Raw genomic sequence first — 19,441 nt, 5'->3', positions numbered from 1 at the left:
GCCTAAATGTATGCATATTGTATATTGATTTAGTTACAACATTTTAAACGGCTCTGCGAGGGCAGCCCCCACACTCACTCACCTCACTCACTCACTCACTTAGTTTTAAAGCAATACGAGTACTATCCGTAACCCTTTGAACCCAGAACCCCAAAAACCACACCGACACACACGAGCATTCTCATCTAAGAACTTCAGAACATATTACGAAAAAGGGAAACAAGAACGCGCATTGTAGAGGCGGTGATTTTTATGTGAACATTTATTACTAACTGATAAGCTTTGAGTAACTTTAGGAAAGCCGTTATACTATACAGATACACATATATATACATATATATGTACATATATACGAGTTATATATAGTATACATGTATATGCTCATGTGAGCAGCCCAATATGAATGATACATTAAATACTTCCAAAAACATTAAGCTCCCACTGTTTGCTTTTACTCCGTCTTGAAGGTGAAGGATGTGTCGGTCTCAGCCAGTATGTTCTCGAGACGTAGGCCGAACTTCAGACGCTTCTTGTCCAGGTTCACCACAGAGGCCACAATGCGATCGCCAATGCTTAGGTCGCAGTTCTTCATGTGGCTCTTGTGCAAGAGGCCGTCCCGCTCCACACCAATGTCGACAAAGGCACCAAAGTGTGTTACATTGGTAACAGCACCTGGAAAATAGAAGAAAAAGGATTAGACGAGGGTAGACGAGTACGTGGGTCGATTCTCACCGGTAACCACTTCACAATTGCTGAGGTCTTCGATTCGTGTCAGTCCCTGTTTGAACAGCGGCCGCTTGTCCAAATCAGCTCGATAGTCCTGCAGCAGCTCCCGCTGCAAGGCCACCAGCAGGAACTCAAGCTGCAGCCATTCCATATATAAAAATAACATACTCAGAGGTAATGTTTTAATGGCTTACCCGATCCATGGGCAGCTTGTGCTGCTTGGCTATGCGATCCAGTTTCGTTTTCGAGGCGGAAAACTCTTTAATGCGTGCTATAAAGCTAGCCTTGCCTATATCCGACAATTTCAAGTCACATTCCCCAAGGATACTGGAAAAATTAAGACAAAATAAAAGATTTCCTATATGTAGTACAAATTCTCAATTCAGTTCAATTCAATGCCGCCCAAACAAACGATCGCTGAGCTGCAGCACTTGTATGATGAACGCTGGATCTATCCACCGAAACTAAAACCGCCAAAGATCAAGATTATAGCCTGCGGCCGGGATCCTTCGTATGGCGGAAAAAAGCCTGTGTACAAGCCCTGCTGGGAGAACCCCCTCTCAGTTACCAACGATGCCCGCTTCGGCCCGTGCTGGGAGTATCCGCCGGAGCGATACAAGCGTCGCCCTTTGCCGCCACCTTGCCGGGGAGCTACTATACCACTCGATGTACTGGAGCCCACATTAGATCACTGCAAGACGCTTTACACCATCTATGATTTCAGACTGGAGCAGTGCGTCCATGAGCAGATTCTTCTGCTAGAGACGCAGTTCAAGGAGCTGGAGAAACAGCTGGCTGGAGCCAAGGTCTTGCAGATTAAAATGGCCGAGACAATGCGCTATCACGCCATGCGCTATCGACTGCTGGTCGGAGAAAGTTGCTGCACCAATATCTATCCCGAGTACCTAAGTCGAATGACCGCCGAACGATCGCTGTGCGAGTTCCAGAAGGCCTACAATGTCATTAACCAGTCCAAGTGAGTCGTAGTCCAGAATTCGCTATTTGTGGCTGACCATTCTCTTTCAGTGACCAGCTATCGAAATCTCTGTTGAGCATTCGCCAGTCCAGGAAGGAGTTGGAGGTGCGTTTGAGCAAGCTGGATCGTACTTTGCAGAGCCCGTTCCTACTCAAGCTGGACCACGTGCTGCAGACCATCGATGACATTAACCAGTACTTCTTCGGTGTGGCCGTCAAGCTTCTGACCTGGGCCGAGCTTATGGACCCCAACAAGGAGTACTCCATTGAGGACTATCTGGCGTTGCTCTCGAAGAAGCGTGATTTCAAGAGCTTCCTGCGTGCCGGAACAGAGCACTGCACCTGCAAGCGCTGCAACAAAAAGGACCCACTGACCCCGTATTGCCCTTCGTGGTGCCGGAAAGAGGACTCCAGTGAGGATTGTGTCAAGCGGCGTACGAACAACTATCTTTGCAATATTGGTATCGCTGCCAAGCTGACTCGCAGTGACAGCAAATTTAGCACAGAGTCCAGTGACACCTCCAGACTGGTGAAAATGTCACAGAAAGTTGAATAAAAGTTATGCCTGAAATGCACTTACGTTTCGGCCACTTTGTAGCTCTCAGGATGGACCCAAGTGCAGTCAAGTGGATTCTTCAGCCGCCCTCCCACGCTCAGCGGCTCGATGCGCACGAAACCAGCGCATTGTACGAATGACTTCTCGCCTATAGTACGCACCGAGAGCAGATCCTTGCGGGACTGGAAAGGCCCCTTCGCCGTGCGATACTCTATGATCTTTTCGGCCTTCTTCTCCGACAGGCCAGCAATGTGTCTTCATGGGGGGAATATTCAAGTTAGAATAGTTTTCAAGAGCAATCATTTGTCCACCTACTTGAGCACACTCAGACTGGCGGTATTTAGATCCACGCCCACATAGCTCACGCATTCGGAGACAACGTCCTTCAGGGACTCCGTGAGTGTCTTCTCAGACACATCGTGCTGGTACATGCCCACGCCCAAGTGGCGCGGCTCTATCTTCACATACTCACTGAGGGGATCATTAAGACGTCGTGCTATGGACACGGCACTCCGCTCGTTCGTATCCATAGTGGGAAACTCTTTGCTGGCCACATCGCTGCAAGAGTAAACCGAGGCTCCGTTCTCGTTTACGATGCTGTAGCGTATGCTTCGGCTGTCCAGAATCCCGGCATGGAACAGATCAGTCAGCCAAAACTCCGTTTCGCGGCATGCGGTGCCATTTCCCAGGGCAATCACTTGGCAGCTGTTCAAGAGGACAGCCATAAGCCGTAAGTTCAATTGATTGATTGACAATTGATTTACAAATACTTACGTGTGTTTGCTCAGCAGCTCCACCAACTTTTGTTCGGCTGCTCGCTTGTTGGCCCTCGCGCCATGCGGATAGATGACGCCTGTATCCAGCACATCGGCCGTCTCGGATATAATGGCCAGTTTACAACCGTTTGTAAAGCCCGGATCGATACCCAGAATGCGTTCACCCTTGAGAGGCGATATGAGCAGCAGCTGCTTCAGATTCTTGGCAAAAACATCGATTGCCGCTTTCTGTGCCTTCTCCTTCAGGTCGGCGCGTATCTGTCGACACATCAAAGGCTGCACTGAAAGAATCTCATGGTCAACATACAGAACGGTAGAGTAGAGTATTTAAGGCTTACATTTCTTCGTGATGCACTCTTCCAGGGCTCTGTTAAATGTCTCCCTTCGCAGTGGATACTGCAAGCCCTGGGACATGTACTGCTCGGAGATAAAGCGAGAGAGATCTCTCTTGAGGTAATCGTTTGTATCCATTTTTACGGATAGAAACTTGTGCTTTTCAGCACGATTGATGGCTAGCATCTGATGGGGTCTAATTGTCTTTATGTCGCCCTGAAAATTAAAGTAGTTCTCAAACTTTGAGCTGTCTATCTTCCGGTCGGCAATGGCACTGCTCTTGGTCGCTTTGCTGCCGCTGACGCTGCTTGCCTTGCTGGCCGCCGAATCCTTTGTCTTGCTGCACATCAGCACAATGCGGTGCACGTTTTGCCTGAAAGTATAAGTGTCTCATGAGTCGGTTGATTGGATCAAAGCCAGATTCTTGGGGGTACGTACAATCTCCTTAGCTCTTCCAATACATTTGTATTTTTGCTGATATTGTGTATAATAATGTTGCAGATTCCATTCAGCACCAGCGTCTCGGTGGCCAAGGCCTCATTGCTAGGATCCACAATGGACGAAAGCTTCACTTGGGGTGCAGTTCCATATAGCAGACGATCGGCATAATCCTCCAGTCCCAGTGCCTTGGCACGCTCGGCCAGGGTGCCCTTGCTGGCCGGCTTGTAGGGGGCATAGAGAAACTCTAGCTCCTCGTTGTTCTTCGCGCACATCAGCTCATCCCGAATCTCTTCATTTATCACATTTTCGCGCTCCAGCTGCGTGACTATGTTCTCGGCCTTCTTTCGCAGATCCACAATCTCCGTGTAGGTGTTGCGAATGTCACGCAACCGGTCCGGTGGCAAATGGTCAACCAAATCTCGCCGATAGCTGCAGGGATACAATGTTATTTATAGGCAGAGTGCATGAATATATTGTTTATATTTCTGAAGGTACCGGCATATGAATGGAATGGTGTTTTCGTTCTCAAAAAGCTGCACAATATTACGGGCTGCTGTGGGCTGGATATTCTCCGTTTCGGCCAGTAGCTCATGGATGTTCCACACCTTGCGACGCTCCCAGAAGGAGCTTCGTCCTGTGGTTGTGCTGGCAGCAGCGCCGTCTGGTTGCGTCAAGGATCCGGGTGGTGCAGAGGCCGCCGCTTCCGTCTCAGTGTTGCTTTGGTTGGGGCAAGCATTTTCGACGTTGGAATCCTTTTTGCCGCGCTTTTTCTTTGCCGCTGGAGCGTCAGCAGCAGTGTCCCGGGCTGTAGGCCACCGCTTTCGCTTGGCACTGTGTGGGGCCGGGAATATATCAGATATAAGATAGATATTGATCATATTATTACTTACACGCCTGCCGTGGCAGCGGCAGCACTATCTACAGCCCGAGCCTGTTCGGGCCTGTACTCGTCGGTATCCTTGGATTCTGAAGTCGCATCTTCGTCGGAATCAGATATCTCAATTACAAGCCTTTTCCTTGTCGCAGCTTGGCGACGCGGGCGCGTCGACATATTTCAAATTATTAAACAAAACAAAAGTCCGATGTTGTGATGGTAGAGAGATGGAGTATGGGTTCGATTTCTTTCCTTGTCTGCACTCTAGTCGTTCCCTATGCGGGAATCAACTGTTATATAGGTCCTTATGTACTTAATTCCACAATATCAGCTTGGTTTTGTATTAAATTTCACGGCTCAATTAAAATATAGCCGAGTCCGCGGAAAGTGTTGGCTGGAAAATGAAAATATCGCCTATCGATTAGTAAACAGCTGGTTTCTGATAACAAAATATCTGCCGCGAGTTCTGCCGGATTTTAGTTAGTTTTAGTTTAATTTATCAATGAAAATGCTGAAATATGCATTGCACAGTGGGGGAATGCCACGCAACAGGTTGCTGCGCCAGCTCTCTGCATATATATTCAGGCGCAGCTACAGCAGCAACATCCGGAACATTGGAATTCTGGCGCACATTGATGCAGGTGACTGTTTTAATTGATATTCGTTGTTGCACCAAACCTGATGAAGTGAATCCTGTGTCCATAGGCAAGACCACAACCACCGAACGTATGCTGTTCTACTCAGGCAAGACCCGGTCTCTGGGGGAAGTGCATCGGGGCAATACGGTGACCGATTATCTAACACAAGAGCGAGAGCGCGGCATCACGATTTGCAGCTCGGCCGTGACTTTTCCCTGGAGTGGTAATCGGTGGGTGCATTCAATGGCATGGTTCCACCAATCTGTTTTACTGAAATCTTGACTGATTTAGCATCAACCTGCTGGACACCCCCGGACACATTGACTTCACAATGGAGGTCGAGCAATCACTGTATGCCGTGGACGGTGTTGTCGTTGTTCTGGACGGGACGGCTGGTGTTGAGGCCCAAACTGTCACCGTATGGACGCAGGCGGACAAGCACAAGCTGCCGCGGCTGGCATTCGTCAATAAGATGGATCGTCCGGATGCAGACTTTGACAAATGCGTCAATGATTTGAGAACGAAGCTGGAAACGCAGCCTGTGTGCATACAATACCCCTCAAAAAACCAGGATGGACTTTTGGGTAGAATTATGAGTTTACTGTGAGTGCTGGACTTCATTCAAACCTTCTCTCCCTGCAGCCATCAACGATGTGATCACATTGGAGCAGCTAACGTGGCAGCCGAAAGATCTGGGTCGCAGCTACAGCAAGACTAAGCTGGAGCCCTCTGATGATCTGCGGCAGCTGCAAGAAAAGCGTAATGAGCTGATCGATCAGCTATCGGGACTGGATGACGAGCTGGCCGATGTGGTAATCAGCACGGAGAGCTTTGACAACGTCAGCAATGCACTCATTGAACGAGCCCTGCGCCGGGCCACCTGTCAGCAGAAGGTCGTTCCTGTGCTGCTGGGTTCTGCCTACAAGAACGTTGGCATACAGCGTTTAATGGATGCCGTGAATACCTATCTGCCAGCGCCAGAGGAACGCAACCAAATATACGACTGCTTCGGGTAAGAATTTAGCGTCAGAAAATGAAATAGTTTTTCGAAATTTGTCAACTTTTGCAGAAATGAGGTTGCTGGCAAAGTCTTTAAGATTGTCCACGACAAGCAGCGGGGCCCTCTGACTCTGGTGCGCATTCTACGCGGCGAGATAAAGCGTGGCATGCGTCTCATCTGCTCGCGGGGCCAAGCGGAGGTAGTATCCAAATTATATGAGCCCCTGGCTGACGAATACCGCGAGGTGGGCGCCGTGCAATCTGGAGATGTGGTCATATGTGCGGGTCTTAAGGTAAGCTTTACAGTGGCTTTACAATGGGCATGAGCTAACTTTGTTCCTGGCTAGTCAACAGTTACTGGAGATCTGCTCACATCCAGTCAGACAGCCCTGAGGAATGCCCAGAAACGTTTAAAGCAAAGCCAGGGCACAGTTTCAGCAGATGAGGATGAAGAACTGGACACCGACGAGCTGTTCGGCATTGACCGGCAAATACCAGATGCCGTATACTTCTGTTCCATTGAGCCCCCCAGTGTGTCCTCGCAAACGGCCATGGAGCAGGCACTGAGGCAACTGCAACGGGAAGATCCCAGTCTCCGCGTCAGCTACGACAGTGTCACCGGCCAGACAGTGCTGGGCGGCATGGGGGAACTGCACATGGACATCATCAAGTCGCGCATTCTGAGCGAATACAAGATCGACGTGGATCTGGGTCCCCTGCAAATAGCCTACAAGGAAACCATCGAATCGCCTTCCCTCACTACGCTTAGCGTGGAAAAGGAGATTGCTGGCAGCAAGCAGAACGTTAGCCTCACCCTGGAGGTGGTCAAAGACCATGACGAGCTCTTTAGGTTTGTCCCACTGCAAGTCCGAACAAGTCGAGAACTGATCTTACGTCTATCTGTGTACCCAAAGTTTAGATAAGTCACCGGAGAACCTGTCGAACCTCAACACGTTGCGTCCTCGCACTCTGCAGGTGATAAGAAAAGGCTCTGTCAGCGCTCTGGAGCGTGGACCCCGAGTGGGCGGTCAAGTGGTGGACACGCAGATCCGATTGCACAATGCAATCATTGGTCGTGGAACAGCCGACTCCTTTGTGATGGCCACTGCGGCTCAGTGCGTCCAGAAAGTAAGGGCGAATTCCGTAATCTCAGGCTGACAGTTTGTCAAGTGAATCGTTTGGCCATCTTTTGCAGCTGCTGAGCACGAGCGGTACCCGCCTGTTGGAGCCCATTATGGCCCTGCAGATTGTGGCGCCTAGCGAACGGATCTCGGGCATAATGGCCGACCTATCCAGACGACGGGCCCTTATCAACGATGTACTGCCCAAGGGTGAAAGAAATAAAGTGAGTTGCAGCCACATTTCAGACTTATTCCAGGCCCTTTTGACCCCCTTTGGCTTATTCAGATGATTTTGGTGAATGCCCCGCTGGCCGAGCTTTCCGGTTACTCTAGCGCCCTGCGAACGATTAGTTCGGGAACAGCCAGCATGACGATGCAGCCGAGCGGCTTTAGCGGCATGAACGCAGTAGACGAATCCCTGGCGGAGCGACGTGTCCAGGGTCTGGAATGATTTGGCTCCCCTTCCCCCCCACTAAATCCCTGGCAATGTTATCTAGTTGTATTTTATATCGATCATAGCTGGCGGTATGTCTATCTAGTGCTGATTTGAGATCTGCCAATCCAGAACAAAGCCTTGTCTGTAGTGTTCGTAGAAATTGTATCGTTTGAGCAACAGAAATTTTGGGGATTCCATCAATGTCGGACGTACAATCGTAAATTATTTTAGAAAATAAACTTTTTACAATATAAATAAGAATTCGCGCGGCAAATAACAGACATTGAGTGTTGACTGCGACCTAAGGACAACATCATGGCCTTCTCCACACAAAAGGAGTTCTTCCATGTGCCCTTTAAGAACACCACGACCCCGAACCGTGAGTGTCAGACGTGTGTTAAACTGAAGAGCTATCCATCAACGATCGATGATCGGTCCTGGTCGGCAAACGAAAACCAGAAGTCGCGCTTCGTGGCTGAGCTGGTGGCCTGCAACGTACCTGGTGGTGTTGGTGGTGCTGGTGCTAGTCGTGGCGATGATTCGCGGGGCAAGGGGCCGTCTGGCGGTAAGGATGGAACTAGCAAAGCTGGTCAGCAAGTTGCGGCTGCCCCTGGTGCACGCGGATCCGGACGCGTAAGCGACGCTGGCGCACAAAGAGGCGATGGAGTCGGGGGATCTGGAGGATCCGGTGTCCATACCGGCGCTCCCTCAAGCAACGCTAGCAGACGCGGAAGCAATGATGAGCTACAGCCAGCTGGCTCTGGCACTGGCTCTGGTGCTGGTGCTGGTTCTGGCCCTGGTGCACGCGGAAGCAGCGCTGGCGCTGGCTCTGGTGGACGCGGAAGCAGCGCTGGCGCTGGCTCTGGTGGACGTGGAAGCAATGCTGGAGCACAACGGGGCAATGGGACCGGAGGATCTGTAGGATCGGGAGGACCTGGAGGATCTGGAGGACCTGGAGGACCTGGAGGATCTGGAGGATCCGGTGGATCCGGAGCCAATACTGGCGGTCCCGGAAGCAGCAGTAGCGGACCCTTGGTACAGCGAAGTGCACCCACGGATGAGTACGGCAGCAATCTGGTGGTAGGCGACAGCCTAATCAATGCAGCCGGTAACACGCTGAGTCGCATGGAGAGTCTGATGATCAAAAACAACATTCTGAAGGAAAAGCTGGCCAGCTCAAACGAGCAACTTAAGACGGCCAAGGAGGAGTCGGCCGAAATCAAGCGTATTATGGGCCAGCGCTACGATCCAGATAAAAGCAAGGCCCTGAAGAGGAAGGTGAAGGAGCTGGCCGACGCTAACAAGATCGATGCCAAGGATGAGCAGGAGCTGAATGATTTGATGAGGGCCATTGACGACATGAACAAGGCCCACGATATCCTCGAGGCCGAAAATGCCAACCTCAAGCGCCTCATCGACAAGCAGTCGAAGCGCTGCAACTTGGAGAGCGTTCAGATCGAGCCCGAGAAGAGCACCGACATACCCTATCTGCAGAACAAGATTGAAAATTTGGGCAAGGAACTGGTCCTGCTGCGCCAGGCCGAGGACGAGTACATGAAGGCTGCAGGCCACCAGTCTGGCAGCAAGTATTCGTTCTCGCCCGAAAAGGACGTCGGCAACATTCAGAAGATCTTGGCGGAGCGAGATGCCCTGCGCAAGAAGGTCAAGGCCCTGGCGATGCTCAACGACACGGTCAACAAACTGAAGGACCAGGCCGAGACAGCCCATCATGTGAATGGCGACCTCGAGGATAATCTTAAACAGCAAAATCAATATATCAACGACATCCAGCAGGAGATGGAAGACATGCAGGACTTCTACGAGGGCGAGGTGGACAAGGCCAAAGGAATCGAGGAGATGCTCCTGGTGAGTACTACACGAATTCGGACAACCTTCGGCCTCTCGTCTCACAACCACCTTCCGCTCTTCTAGTGCCGCTGCAACGAGATGAAGAAGCAACTGGCCGTCGTCCAGACCACCGTCCAGCAGGCCGACTGCAACGCGATGGAGATCGATGTGCTGCGCAACGAGCTGCGCAAGCGGGACGCTGCCCTGAGCGCCTACGGCATCCAGTACGAGCAGCTGATGGTAAGTACAAAGCGTGATCGGATCAGGGGTCATTGGAAGCCAGGCTAAATGGATCTGATTTTGCTCGTTCTCTAGACCAAGGCCAAGCTCTTTAGGAATGGCGGCTATCGCTATCTTGACAAACTGCCGGAAGACAGCAAAGATAGTGAGAATGGGGATAATAGAGATTGTCCATGTTAGGAGCCGCACGCGCCAACAATAGCCCAGTCCGAGAATTCAACTGACCAAATTCCTAGCCACCTAAGATCGAAATCTGATTTGTTTTATCAAATTAAATGTGTATTCCGGTTTATCCAAAAGACCATCCAAAAGAGCGCGCAACGTGAGAGGAAGGTCGCTGGAGCTTCCCTTCCGTTTCCATTCTCCCCATATCTCAAAAGCAGTCTCCATAGATCCATAGATCCATAGATCCACAGATCCATTGATAGATCCATAGCTGCTTCCAATGATTTTCCTCTCCGTTGCTTTGAGTTTGTTTTATTCCTAAACTAACCCACCTGCAGAACGTCGTCTGTGAGCTGAATCAGAAGTACGGTGACCAGCGGGCCGAATGTCAGCCACTTCCAGAGAAGGCGACAGCCCCCTGCGGTGGCGGTGGCGATATGGACGCTGATCTGGCCATCTACACGGAAGCCACTCTGGACCACATCATGGGCGAGATGTCGAAGCAAGGGAACAGCTTCCAAGAAATGAACCAAGCCAACTATCCTGGTGGCACCCAAATCAATACGCTGGAAGACTGCACCCGCGAGTTGAATCGCCTCAGGAACTTGCTGAAGAATAAGGACGGCCAATTGGAGGAGCTGATCGATGAGAACGAGTGCCTCTGTGAGGCCGCCGAAGAGGACAGAAGGAAACTAAAGGAATTGGACAAGCAGATCAAACAACTCGACAATGAAACTAAAGTCATGGAGGAGAGCTTCGGCGAGAGCATTGGCCTCATTAAGGACATCGGAGATGTAGCCGAGGAAAACGAAATGCTCAAGAATCAAGTGAGCCAGCTCAAAGACAGCGAGGCCCAGAAGCTCTTCGATGATTTAAGCAAGCAGCTCGAGGACTGCAAGAAGAGGGCTCAAGAGCTCGAGGAGAGAAACAAAGCTTTGGACGCGGCCCTCAAAAAACTGGGTGGAGATCCGAATGCCATCGAGAGAAAAGATGAAAGCAAAGATGCAGCAAAGGAGGCCAAGACACCTGACGGCGCACAATTGGATGGAAAGCCCGGAGAAGACAAAGAGAAAGGTACAGGTCAAGGAAAACTTGTAGAAGACGAGAAGAAAGAGGTTGGAAAGGACGGAGAAGCTGGTGGAAAAGGAAAAGATATATCCGGAAAAGACGTCGAAGACAGTGGAAAAGGGAAAAGAAAAGTCGAAGAAGACAGTGGCAAAGGGAAAGTAAAAGCCGGAGAAGACGATGAGAAGGAGCTGAAGAATGCCGGAGCTGCCGATGAAAAGGGAAAAGGAAAAGCCGGTGCAGACGATAAGGAGGGACCGAAAAAAGCCGGAGCAGCCGATGAAAAGGGAAAAGGAAAGACCGGTGAAGACGATAAGGAGGGGCTGAAAACAGTACAAGAAGCCGATGGAAAAGAGAAGGGAAAGGCCGGAGAAGACGATGGAAAGGGGCAAGGAATAGCCGAAAAAGACGATGGAAAGGGGGCAGGAAAAGACGGAGGTGCCGGTGAAAAAGAGAAGGGAAAAGCCGGAGTTGACGATAAGAAGGCGATTGGAGCAGCCGGTGGGAAAGGAAAAGTCGTAAAGGAGGCTGTCGTCTCGGACACAGAAAAAGGTGGAAAGTCGGGACCGGGATCGGGAGCAGCATCCAAGCCCGGTGGCGGTCGTAATGCCGGAAAAGATACTGGCAATAAGGGACGACCCGGAGGAAAGGGCCAGAAAAAGGGCTATAAAGGATCCGACATAGAGGGAGCAGAAGAACAATTCGACGATTTTGTGCGGAACACGGTTAAAACTCTGTCAGCTGGCGAGATCGACGGCTGTGGGTTGGAAATTGAGCTGCGTAAAATCCTCGACATGTTCGTCGAAGAGTGCGGTTTTTGCTTTTGTAAGTGCAACATACCCAACAGTCGCTTCTACGCCATCTGCCACAAGCTCTATCACCGTGGACTGACCTCACTGAGCTTTGCCGAGCTGGCCTACATCCACAAGCGTATCTATGCTGCGGCCGAGTATATTCTACCGGGCTGCCTGTTCAACACCCTGCTTCGCGAGGTGACTGCAAATGAATGCCCCGAGCGAAAGGTTTCCACCCCCAACCCACCACCGCAGTCGAAGTGCTTCTGCGCTCCCAAAGAGGGGAAACTATTGAAAAAGGGTAAGTCCAAGCGTTAAATCAGATCAAATCGACTTGGTTCCAATCATCATCGCCTTGTACTTTTAGTGATGCGCTTGGAGAGCGACATTGAAAACGCCAAGGTGTGTCTGAAGCAGCTGAAGAATTTGCCAAAAGTCTTTTCTCCTCCCAAAGGTCGCATGTGCTCTGGAGGGGACTTTTCTCCAAAGTATGTACATATCTCCAACAAATAGAAAAGTTTATTCATAACAGCCTTTTTGCAGGGAGCAACAAGATGGTCGTTTAAAGAAGTTTAAGGAGCTTAAGGTTCGTATACACTAGAAGCTTATTTTGTTCTGTAATCTAAATAATCCCTTTCAGAAGGAGGAATTTCTACATAACTAGATGTTATGTTCAATCACGTTAAGTTACTTATTTAAGTTTTGAATCTACAATGCAGTCCCCATTACAAAAATCAGTTGTGAAAGTTAGTTGGAATTATATTATATAAAAAGCAAAAATGAACCACAAATGGTCTTAAATTACTAACGGTCGATAGGGGGGTGAACAGCTGTTCGGCTGAAACGGCATCTGTACACCTGCGTCTTCATGATTCTGGCGTCTGGTGCGATGGAAAGACCGTGGAGAACGTGCGTGAGCCGTGGGGAATGGGGCCTGCTCCACCGCCTGTACCTGTGCCTGCCGCCTTCCTGCTGTTCTCTCGACCGAGTACAGCGACGGGAACGGAACCACGACGACGAGCGATACCCTTCAAGGATGTGGGCGATGCGCACGCCCTGGACGTGTCGGTGGCGGAGAGGCGCATCTACTGGACTGACCAGAAGACCAAGTGCATCTTCCGGGCCTTTCTCAATGGCTCCTATGTGCAGCAGATCGTGGACTCGGGTCTGATTGGGCCGGACGGCATCCGATGGTCCGATGCGGAGGTTCGTCTCATCGAGGTCGCCCGCCTGGATGGCAGCAGTCGGCGCGTGCTCTTGTGGAAGGAGGTGGAGGAGCCCCGGTCCCTGGTCCTCGAGCCGCGCCACGGCTACATGTACTGGACAGAGTCGCCTTCGGACTCCATAAGCAGCGCCACGCGGTTTCCCTGTATCAGGACTACGTGTACTGGAGCGACTGGAACACCGGCGACATTGAGCGGGTGCACAAGACGACGGGCGAGAACCGCAGCCTCGTCCACTCGGGCATGACTTACATCACTTCGCTGCTTTTGTGCAACGACAAGCGACAGGTGGGGCTAATACGTGCAAGATCAACAACGGGAGCTGCTCCCACCTGTGCCTGGCCCAGCCCGCAGACGGGGCATGACCTGTGCCTGCCCCACCCACTACCAGCTGGCCAAGGACGGGGTCTCCTGCAAGAACTACATCATCTTCACGATAGACTGCTCGAATGTGCCGCTGTCAGTGTCCGGCAAGAATATCCGCGCCGTGGACTATGATCCGATCTCGCATTACATTTACTGGGTAAGGAGGATTAGCAAAAGCTGAGCGCGGTGTCCCTAATATCCCTATTCCTTCTTTTTCTTTTTTCAAATCGAAGGCAGGAGTCACAGCATCAAGCGTTCTCTGGCAAATGGCACAAAGGTGAGCCTCTTGGCCAACTCCGGACAGCCGTTCGACATTGCAATCGACATCATTGGGCGGCTGCTCTTCTGGACCTGCTCCTACTCCAACAGCATTAACGTGACAAGGTGAATCTCTCTCTCTCTCCGATTCATCCGCACAATTGTGTTCCCAAAGCGTTGCCTCTTTTAGCTTCCTGGGTGAATCCGTAGGCGTCAACGATACCGGGGACTCGGAGAAGCCTCGCAACATTGCCGTGCATGCCATGAAGCGTTTGCTCTTCTGGACAGATGTCAGCAGCCATCAGGCCATCATTCGGGCCCGATTCGAAGGCAGTGAGCGTGTGGAGCTGGCCTACAAGCTGGAAGGAGTCACGGCGCTGGCCCTGGACCAACAGTCCGACTACAACAGTCTACTATGCCCATGGCAAGTGAATCAATGTGATAGACCTCAAAGGAAAGAACAAGTAAGCAACCAATATGGAGACCCGACCCTCTGAACACATGTGTAATCCCCTGTTCCCTCTCACAGGAAAATTTTTGTTTCCATGCACATCTCGCAAGTGAACAACATTGCCGCCTTGGGAGCATTTGTGTACTGGCTGGATGACAAGACCGGACTGGAGTGGATCACTGTCAACGGAGAGCGTCGTTCCGCGGAGCTGCAGCGTCTGTCGCAGTTCACCGACATCAGTGCCGTGTGGACACCGGATGCGAAAGTGCTGCGCACGACGTCTGCTCGTGCCCCAAGCATCTGATGCTACTGGAGGACAAGGAGAACTACGGCGTCTATCCGGACAGATAATTTTAAGTGGCGGGAGTAGTGACATAAAGAACGACTGTATATCCGCCTTCTGGCACTGTGACGAAAGGACTGCCCGGCGGATCAGTTCAGCTGACAGTCAACCGAGGGCAGAGACAAGGCTCTGATCTGCGATGGTACCACCTGTGACAACAGTGACAATGTCCACGATGAGGCCGACTGCTGCAAGCGGCCAGGACACTTTCCGTGTCCCATCAACAAGGTGCCTGGAAAGACACGATATATGTATGCCTAAATTCTTAAACTAACAATATCCTACTCGCCCTTCCCACAGCTTTGCATATCGGCCAAGCAGATCAAATTGTATCAACTCAACCCAAGCCCAAAACTGTTAATCTCCTTGATGGCAGTTAATCGTTCCAGTTCCATGACAGTTCCAACGCAGACTCCGCTTAATAATGCGACCGATGATCTGTCTAGGCCCATCTGACCCATTGACCATTTTCGCTAAAACCTCTTTTTACGCAAAATCCAATAAAAGCAAGTGTTTAAAATAAGCCAGTCAATTAGAAAATAGATTCATTAATTGGATAAAATTATGTGGGCATGGCTAAATGTTCTATCTAGCGCATAATATTTGACGGAACATCAAAATTAAGCAATATGGTTTCCAATCCTTGATGGAGAACGATTAACCTATTATAAGCCAAGGGGGTAATCATTTTAGCGCAGTTCAGATGAAATATTAGTGGGGCTTGGCAAGTTAAAGGGAAGGATAGGATTTATAAGAAATTACAATCGTTAATATTTTCCGCCATTTACCTCAAGTAGTTGAACTATTTAAATATAGGGGGCTTAAGTGGGCTAAGTCGGTTTTCCATCATACGAGTCGCTATATTGTTGTTGAGCAACTAAAATTGAGGCAAAAACAATCAAAGTCAAGTATTTATAACATGCCAGTCAAGTAGAAAATTGATTCATTAATCGGATAAAATTATGTGGGCATGTCTAAATGTGCTATATAGCTAAGAATATTCCACGGAAGATCAAAATCGAGAAATATGTATAGTAAAACTTGAATTCAGTATATTTACGGTATATTTTTGAAATCATATGGTATATTTTGGTATATTTCCGAGGGCTGGACGATTTTTATATAATTATTAATTAAATTTTATTTACCATGGAAAAGCTTGTGTCGGCAAAAACGTGCCTCAAATTCTTGCAGGTAACTATTCAGATGATGTACATAATGTCACATTTGCATCCTTACCACTCTTTCATTCACGAATTCAGGTGATGCCCCAGGCTGTGAGTTCTGGTGGCCTGGGGGTTTTGGCACCGGCGCTCCAAATGCAGCAGGTACGCCATCGACAGACCAAGCACTGGAAACCGGAGTTCAAGAAGTTGCGCAGGCAGAAGTTTGTGAAAATTGAACTGCCTAATTTCCGCGAAAAGCCGGAAGACATCAGCAAGGAGGAGATGCGGAGCCGTATGAAGGAACGTGGTGTGCTGCCGCCACGCCCCTGGATGGAGCGCCCATTTCATATCAGTTGTACTGGCGGCATATTCGAGGCATATGTCCCACCTGAGGGCGATGGCAAGAAATCCATAATTTCCTCCAGCGGAGCCAAGCAGAAACTGGAGTTCCTGGAAAAGAAATCAAAGAGTCTGATAGCCGTACGAAAAATACGGTCGTACGACGAGAGCTTCAGCAGCGACCAGTTTGGAGCCGAGGCCCAGGAGATCTATGTAGCGGCCCACACGCTGATGGCGGCCAAGGAAAAGTATAAGATACGTGAATATGTCAGCGAGCGTTGCTATCCCGAGATGATGCACAACGTTAAGGACAAGACCATACACTGGCGATTCCTGCAGTCGCTGGAGCCCCCTCGTGTTGTGCATGCTCGGTGCACTGAGGTCATCACCAAGGAGAACCAGTTTGCCCAGGTGACGGTGCGCTTCCACACTCAACAGATGCTGGCCATCTACGATCGCTTTGGTCGCCTGATGCACGGCAGCGAGATCCTCACGAAGGATGTGCTGGAGTACGTGGTGTTTGAGAAGCACATTTCCAACGAATACGGCAAGTGGAGGCTGCACGACAAGATAATTCCCGACTGGCTCCCAGCCAAGCAGCCGTCGCCCATAACCTATCGCCTCATTGAGGACGTGGAGGAAGAGCCCCCGAAAGAGCTGGGTGCTGGCGAGGAGCCCAAACCACTAGAGGCAGGCAGCGAGCAGCCAAAGGAGCAACTGCAGCTGGACACCCCACCTGAGCGCAGCTCAAAGCCAACTCTGGCCCTTTGATTGTATTTTCTCTGGGTCGCCTGGCGACTCAGACGACCGCACGTTAATGTTGTACAATAATCTTGAGCTGAGGCTAGGCTAAAGAAACCTTTAATTTTTAAAAATGATTTTGCTTTGTTTTCCTTATTTCTTTATTCACCGGCAGACTCACATTTTGGATTATTTTTTTAGGTTTCTAGACCTTTTTCGTTTGTTATATATAGCATAAGAGTTTGAATAGTGTATAGAATAGTTATAATTACTTCACAGAGTAAGGGCTTGAAGGGTTCGAGCAGTACTCCATACATACGGTTTTGGATATGAATCGATTATAATTTCCGCCGCAGCCGCTGTAGTAGAACACCTTGCAACTTTTGGACCTTGGGTCGTGATACCAGCGCTTCTGGATACTGCGGCAGCTGCCATACGAGAGAGGCTCTGTGCAAAGCTCTGTACAAAATTACCTTAGTCTGATTTAAATCTTTATTCTGTTTTCACTTACTATTCCGGTAGAAAATGATGTGCGGACTGAGGGCTAATGCCAGACATTGCAGCAGGCTTAGAATCACAATATGCAGGATTAGTTTAACCATCGCTTGAGGGTTTATTTTGTTAACTGATTGCTCGACAAGCGGTCAACAGGCTTTTATACACAGGCACCCAAAAAGTGCACTTGGAATATCTAATGGGAAATGTGTTTTGGTTGAAGGCCATCATAATCAAATATGTGTATATTAAATAAGTTTATTAACAGGTGGTTAGAGGGATATACATATACTTTTGAAAACTCCATAAAGTTCCATCTACTTGCACCTACCCCTCGGGGCTAAGTAGCTTTATGCATACGAATTATTAAGGTTTATATACCTAAAAGGTATCTGTTATAGCTTAAGAATTCAAATCGAATCATAATTAATTGGTTTATCCAATAGCTACTATGTATTAACAGTTCATTTTCTATCATAGGATATATCCTTGTGCGTGCAATAGTTAAAGCATTGGGATGCACTGGAGAATCGATTAAAGTTGCCCCCACAGCCGCTGTAGACGAAAGTCTTGCAATTGTTGGTCATCGTATCGTAGAACCATCGGGTGTGTGATCCATGACATTCGCCATACGCTTTAAACTCCATGCAATTATCTGCAAACAGTTATCGTTGGGTTCATTCAAACCTTTATTTAATTTGCTCTTACTCATCCGCTCGGCAGCCTGCTTTCGGGTTAAGGCTGATGCCAGACACAGCAGAAGGCTTATAACCACAAGATTTAGCATTAGCTTTCCCATCGGTACCTTGTCAACTGATTGCTCGACAAATGGCCAACAGGCTTTTATACACGGTCGACGAAAACGAGAACTTTAAATATACATACATCTATATATATATAATGGGAAATCTGCTTAAAGGCAAACACTTGTTTCGTGGTAGTATGCATTTCGATAATATTTATATTAAATTTGTTTATTAGCAGGTGGCTAAGGGGTATATACTTTTGCAAACTCCATAGTGTTCCATCTATCCATGTGGAGACTAATGCTTGATGGCTTCTAAAACTGATTAATTAAAGATTTCTTCAATAGTTATTATCCCTCAATGGTTCATTTTCTATCATAGGGTATATCCGGGTGCATGCAATAGTCATGGCATTCGGATCGACTTGTGAATCTATTAATATTCCCACCACAGCCGCTGTAGATGAACGAATTGCAATTGTTGTCAGTGGAGTTGTAAAACCATCGGCTCTCCGATCCACGGCAGTAGCCATACGCACGGGGCTTCATACAATTCCCTGTAAACAATTATGGTAGGGTAATTGAAACCTTTATTTTTGCAGCTTGCACTTACGCAATCGTTCGGCAGCATCGCGTGTGCTCAAGGCTAATGCCATACTCAGCAGAAGGCCTATAACCACAATATTCAGCATTAGCTTAACCATCGCTTGAGGGTTTATTTTGTCAACTGGTTGCTGGACAAATCGTCAGCAGCCTTTTATACACGCTCGCCGAAACCGAGAACTTTGAATATATAATTGAAAATCTGTTTCAGTTTTCTCTTAAACGTTAAACACTTGTTTCGATATTGTATGTATTTCGTAAATAGTTATATTACATAAGATTATATGTATAACTCCATCCTTTTTCACCTGAGGCTGAATCAGCTCAAAAGATATTATCCCTCATCCATCAATTTATTCGATCTCAGGGTAGTCCGGATTCATGCAGTAGTCCTGGCATCCGCCTTTTCGCAAGAATCTATTATTATTTCCACCGCAGCCGCTGTAGGTAAACGGTTTGCAGGACTTCGATTTGGAGTCGTAATACCATAACGACTGTTTATCATTGCAGTGACCATACTCCATAGGTTTCACGCAATTAACTGTCAAGAAATATCCTAGTAAAATGAACAAAAGGGCACAAAAATTAAACTTACTTAGCCGGTCCGAAAAGTTCATTGGATATAGGAGTGCTGTCAGGCCCACCAGCAGCCCCAGAAACACAATACTCCAGATTAGCTTAAGCATAACTTAGGGGTTTATTTGGTCAACTGACTGCTCCACAA

The 19,441-nt window shown here is 48.9% G+C and overlaps 9 protein-coding genes across 12 annotated transcripts; 5 read left to right on the top strand and 4 right to left on the bottom strand.

Annotated features, from left to right (window-relative positions):
- Positions 1-243: 243 nt before the first annotated feature.
- LOC6594880 (S1 RNA-binding domain-containing protein 1) lies at positions 244-5,031 on the bottom strand. The gene is made up of 10 exons (XM_002019963.2): positions 4,698-5,031; positions 4,303-4,638; positions 3,805-4,236; positions 3,372-3,739; positions 3,032-3,314; positions 2,573-2,962; positions 2,282-2,512; positions 921-1,053; positions 733-862; positions 244-672 (listed from the first exon to the last, which is right to left on the bottom strand). Exons 1-10 carry the CDS (start codon positions 4,856-4,858, stop codon positions 452-454), a joined length of 2,685 nt encoding a protein of 894 aa, XP_002019999.1. The 5' UTR covers positions 4,859-5,031; the 3' UTR covers positions 244-451.
- On the top strand, positions 1,101-2,264 carry LOC6594881. Its single transcript, XM_002019964.2, has 2 exons — positions 1,101-1,702; positions 1,753-2,264. Exons 1-2 carry the CDS (start codon positions 1,122-1,124, stop codon positions 2,255-2,257), a joined length of 1,086 nt encoding a protein of 361 aa, XP_002020000.1. The 5' UTR covers positions 1,101-1,121; the 3' UTR covers positions 2,258-2,264.
- Positions 5,032-5,176: 145 nt separating the features above from the next.
- On the top strand, positions 5,177-7,904 carry LOC6594882 (ribosome-releasing factor 2, mitochondrial). 2 transcript variants are annotated; one of them, XM_002019965.2, is made up of 9 exons: positions 5,177-5,322; positions 5,387-5,549; positions 5,611-5,903; positions 5,962-6,331; positions 6,389-6,611; positions 6,666-7,168; positions 7,233-7,446; positions 7,514-7,663; positions 7,726-7,904. In XM_002019965.2, the coding sequence occupies exons 1-9, from the start codon at positions 5,184-5,186 to the stop codon at positions 7,888-7,890; spliced, it is 2,220 nt and encodes a 739-aa protein (XP_002020001.2). In that variant the 5' UTR covers positions 5,177-5,183; the 3' UTR covers positions 7,891-7,904. The 2 variants fall into 2 exon arrangements, with proteins under 2 accessions (XP_002020001.2, XP_026843527.1); XM_026987726.1 differs by lacking the exons at positions 7,514-7,663; positions 7,726-7,904 and having other exon boundaries at positions 7,238-7,296.
- Positions 7,905-8,114: 210 nt separating this feature from the next.
- LOC6594883 (keratin, type I cytoskeletal 9) lies at positions 8,115-12,761 on the top strand. 2 transcript variants are annotated; one of them, XM_026987702.1, is made up of 6 exons: positions 8,115-9,741; positions 9,808-9,963; positions 10,467-12,288; positions 12,355-12,475; positions 12,531-12,573; positions 12,628-12,761. In XM_026987702.1, exons 1-6 carry the CDS (start codon positions 8,191-8,193, stop codon positions 12,649-12,651), a joined length of 3,717 nt encoding a protein of 1,238 aa, XP_026843503.1. In that variant the 5' UTR covers positions 8,115-8,190; the 3' UTR covers positions 12,652-12,761. The 2 variants fall into 2 exon arrangements, with proteins under 2 accessions (XP_026843503.1, XP_026843506.1); XM_026987705.1 differs by lacking the exons at positions 10,467-12,288; positions 12,355-12,475; positions 12,531-12,573; positions 12,628-12,761 and adding an exon at positions 10,039-10,264 and having other exon boundaries at positions 8,179-9,741.
- A 771-nt stretch (positions 12,762-13,532) lies between these two features.
- On the top strand, positions 13,533-14,342 carry LOC6594884 (low-density lipoprotein receptor-related protein 6). Of its 2 annotated transcripts, none has more exons than XM_026995038.1 (3): positions 13,533-13,733; positions 13,803-13,960; positions 14,025-14,342. In XM_026995038.1, exons 1-3 carry the CDS (start codon positions 13,572-13,574, stop codon positions 14,329-14,331), a joined length of 627 nt encoding a protein of 208 aa, XP_026850839.1. In that variant the 5' UTR covers positions 13,533-13,571; the 3' UTR covers positions 14,332-14,342. The 2 variants fall into 2 exon arrangements, with proteins under 2 accessions (XP_026850839.1, XP_026850838.1); XM_026995037.1 differs by having other exon boundaries at positions 14,010-14,342.
- A 1,435-nt stretch (positions 14,343-15,777) lies between these two features.
- On the top strand, positions 15,778-17,011 carry LOC6594885 (probable 39S ribosomal protein L45, mitochondrial). Its single transcript, XM_002019968.2, has 2 exons — positions 15,778-15,822; positions 15,891-17,011. Exons 1-2 carry the CDS (start codon positions 15,778-15,780, stop codon positions 16,902-16,904), a joined length of 1,059 nt encoding a protein of 352 aa, XP_002020004.1. The 3' UTR covers positions 16,905-17,011.
- Positions 17,012-17,613: 602 nt separating this feature from the next.
- On the bottom strand, positions 17,614-18,224 carry LOC113567360 (PI-stichotoxin-She2b-like). Its single transcript, XM_026994912.1, has 2 exons — positions 18,078-18,224; positions 17,614-18,024 (listed from the first exon to the last, which is right to left on the bottom strand). The coding sequence occupies exons 1-2, from the start codon at positions 18,166-18,168 to the stop codon at positions 17,834-17,836; spliced, it is 282 nt and encodes a 93-aa protein (XP_026850713.1). The 5' UTR covers positions 18,169-18,224; the 3' UTR covers positions 17,614-17,833.
- Positions 18,225-18,304: 80 nt separating this feature from the next.
- LOC113567359 (PI-actitoxin-Afv2a-like) lies at positions 18,305-18,833 on the bottom strand. The gene is made up of 2 exons (XM_026994911.1): positions 18,728-18,833; positions 18,305-18,671 (listed from the first exon to the last, which is right to left on the bottom strand). Exons 1-2 carry the CDS (start codon positions 18,816-18,818, stop codon positions 18,481-18,483), a joined length of 282 nt encoding a protein of 93 aa, XP_026850712.1. The 5' UTR covers positions 18,819-18,833; the 3' UTR covers positions 18,305-18,480.
- A 95-nt stretch (positions 18,834-18,928) lies between these two features.
- On the bottom strand, positions 18,929-19,418 carry LOC113567361 (kunitz-type serine protease inhibitor A-like). The gene is made up of 2 exons (XM_026994914.1): positions 19,313-19,418; positions 18,929-19,258 (listed from the first exon to the last, which is right to left on the bottom strand). Exons 1-2 carry the CDS (start codon positions 19,401-19,403, stop codon positions 19,071-19,073), a joined length of 279 nt encoding a protein of 92 aa, XP_026850715.1. The 5' UTR covers positions 19,404-19,418; the 3' UTR covers positions 18,929-19,070.
- Positions 19,419-19,441: the final 23 nt, after the last annotated feature.

The sequence above is a fragment of the Drosophila persimilis genome, unplaced genomic scaffold (assembly GCF_003286085.1).
Source record: "Drosophila persimilis strain 14011-0111.01,24,50 unplaced genomic scaffold, DperRS2 tig00000000-arrow-pilon, whole genome shotgun sequence".
Lineage (NCBI taxonomy): Eukaryota > Metazoa > Arthropoda > Insecta > Diptera > Drosophilidae > Drosophila > Drosophila persimilis.
Note: the sequence above shows the minus strand (reverse complement) of the source record. Positions and strands in the feature narration are given on the sequence as shown.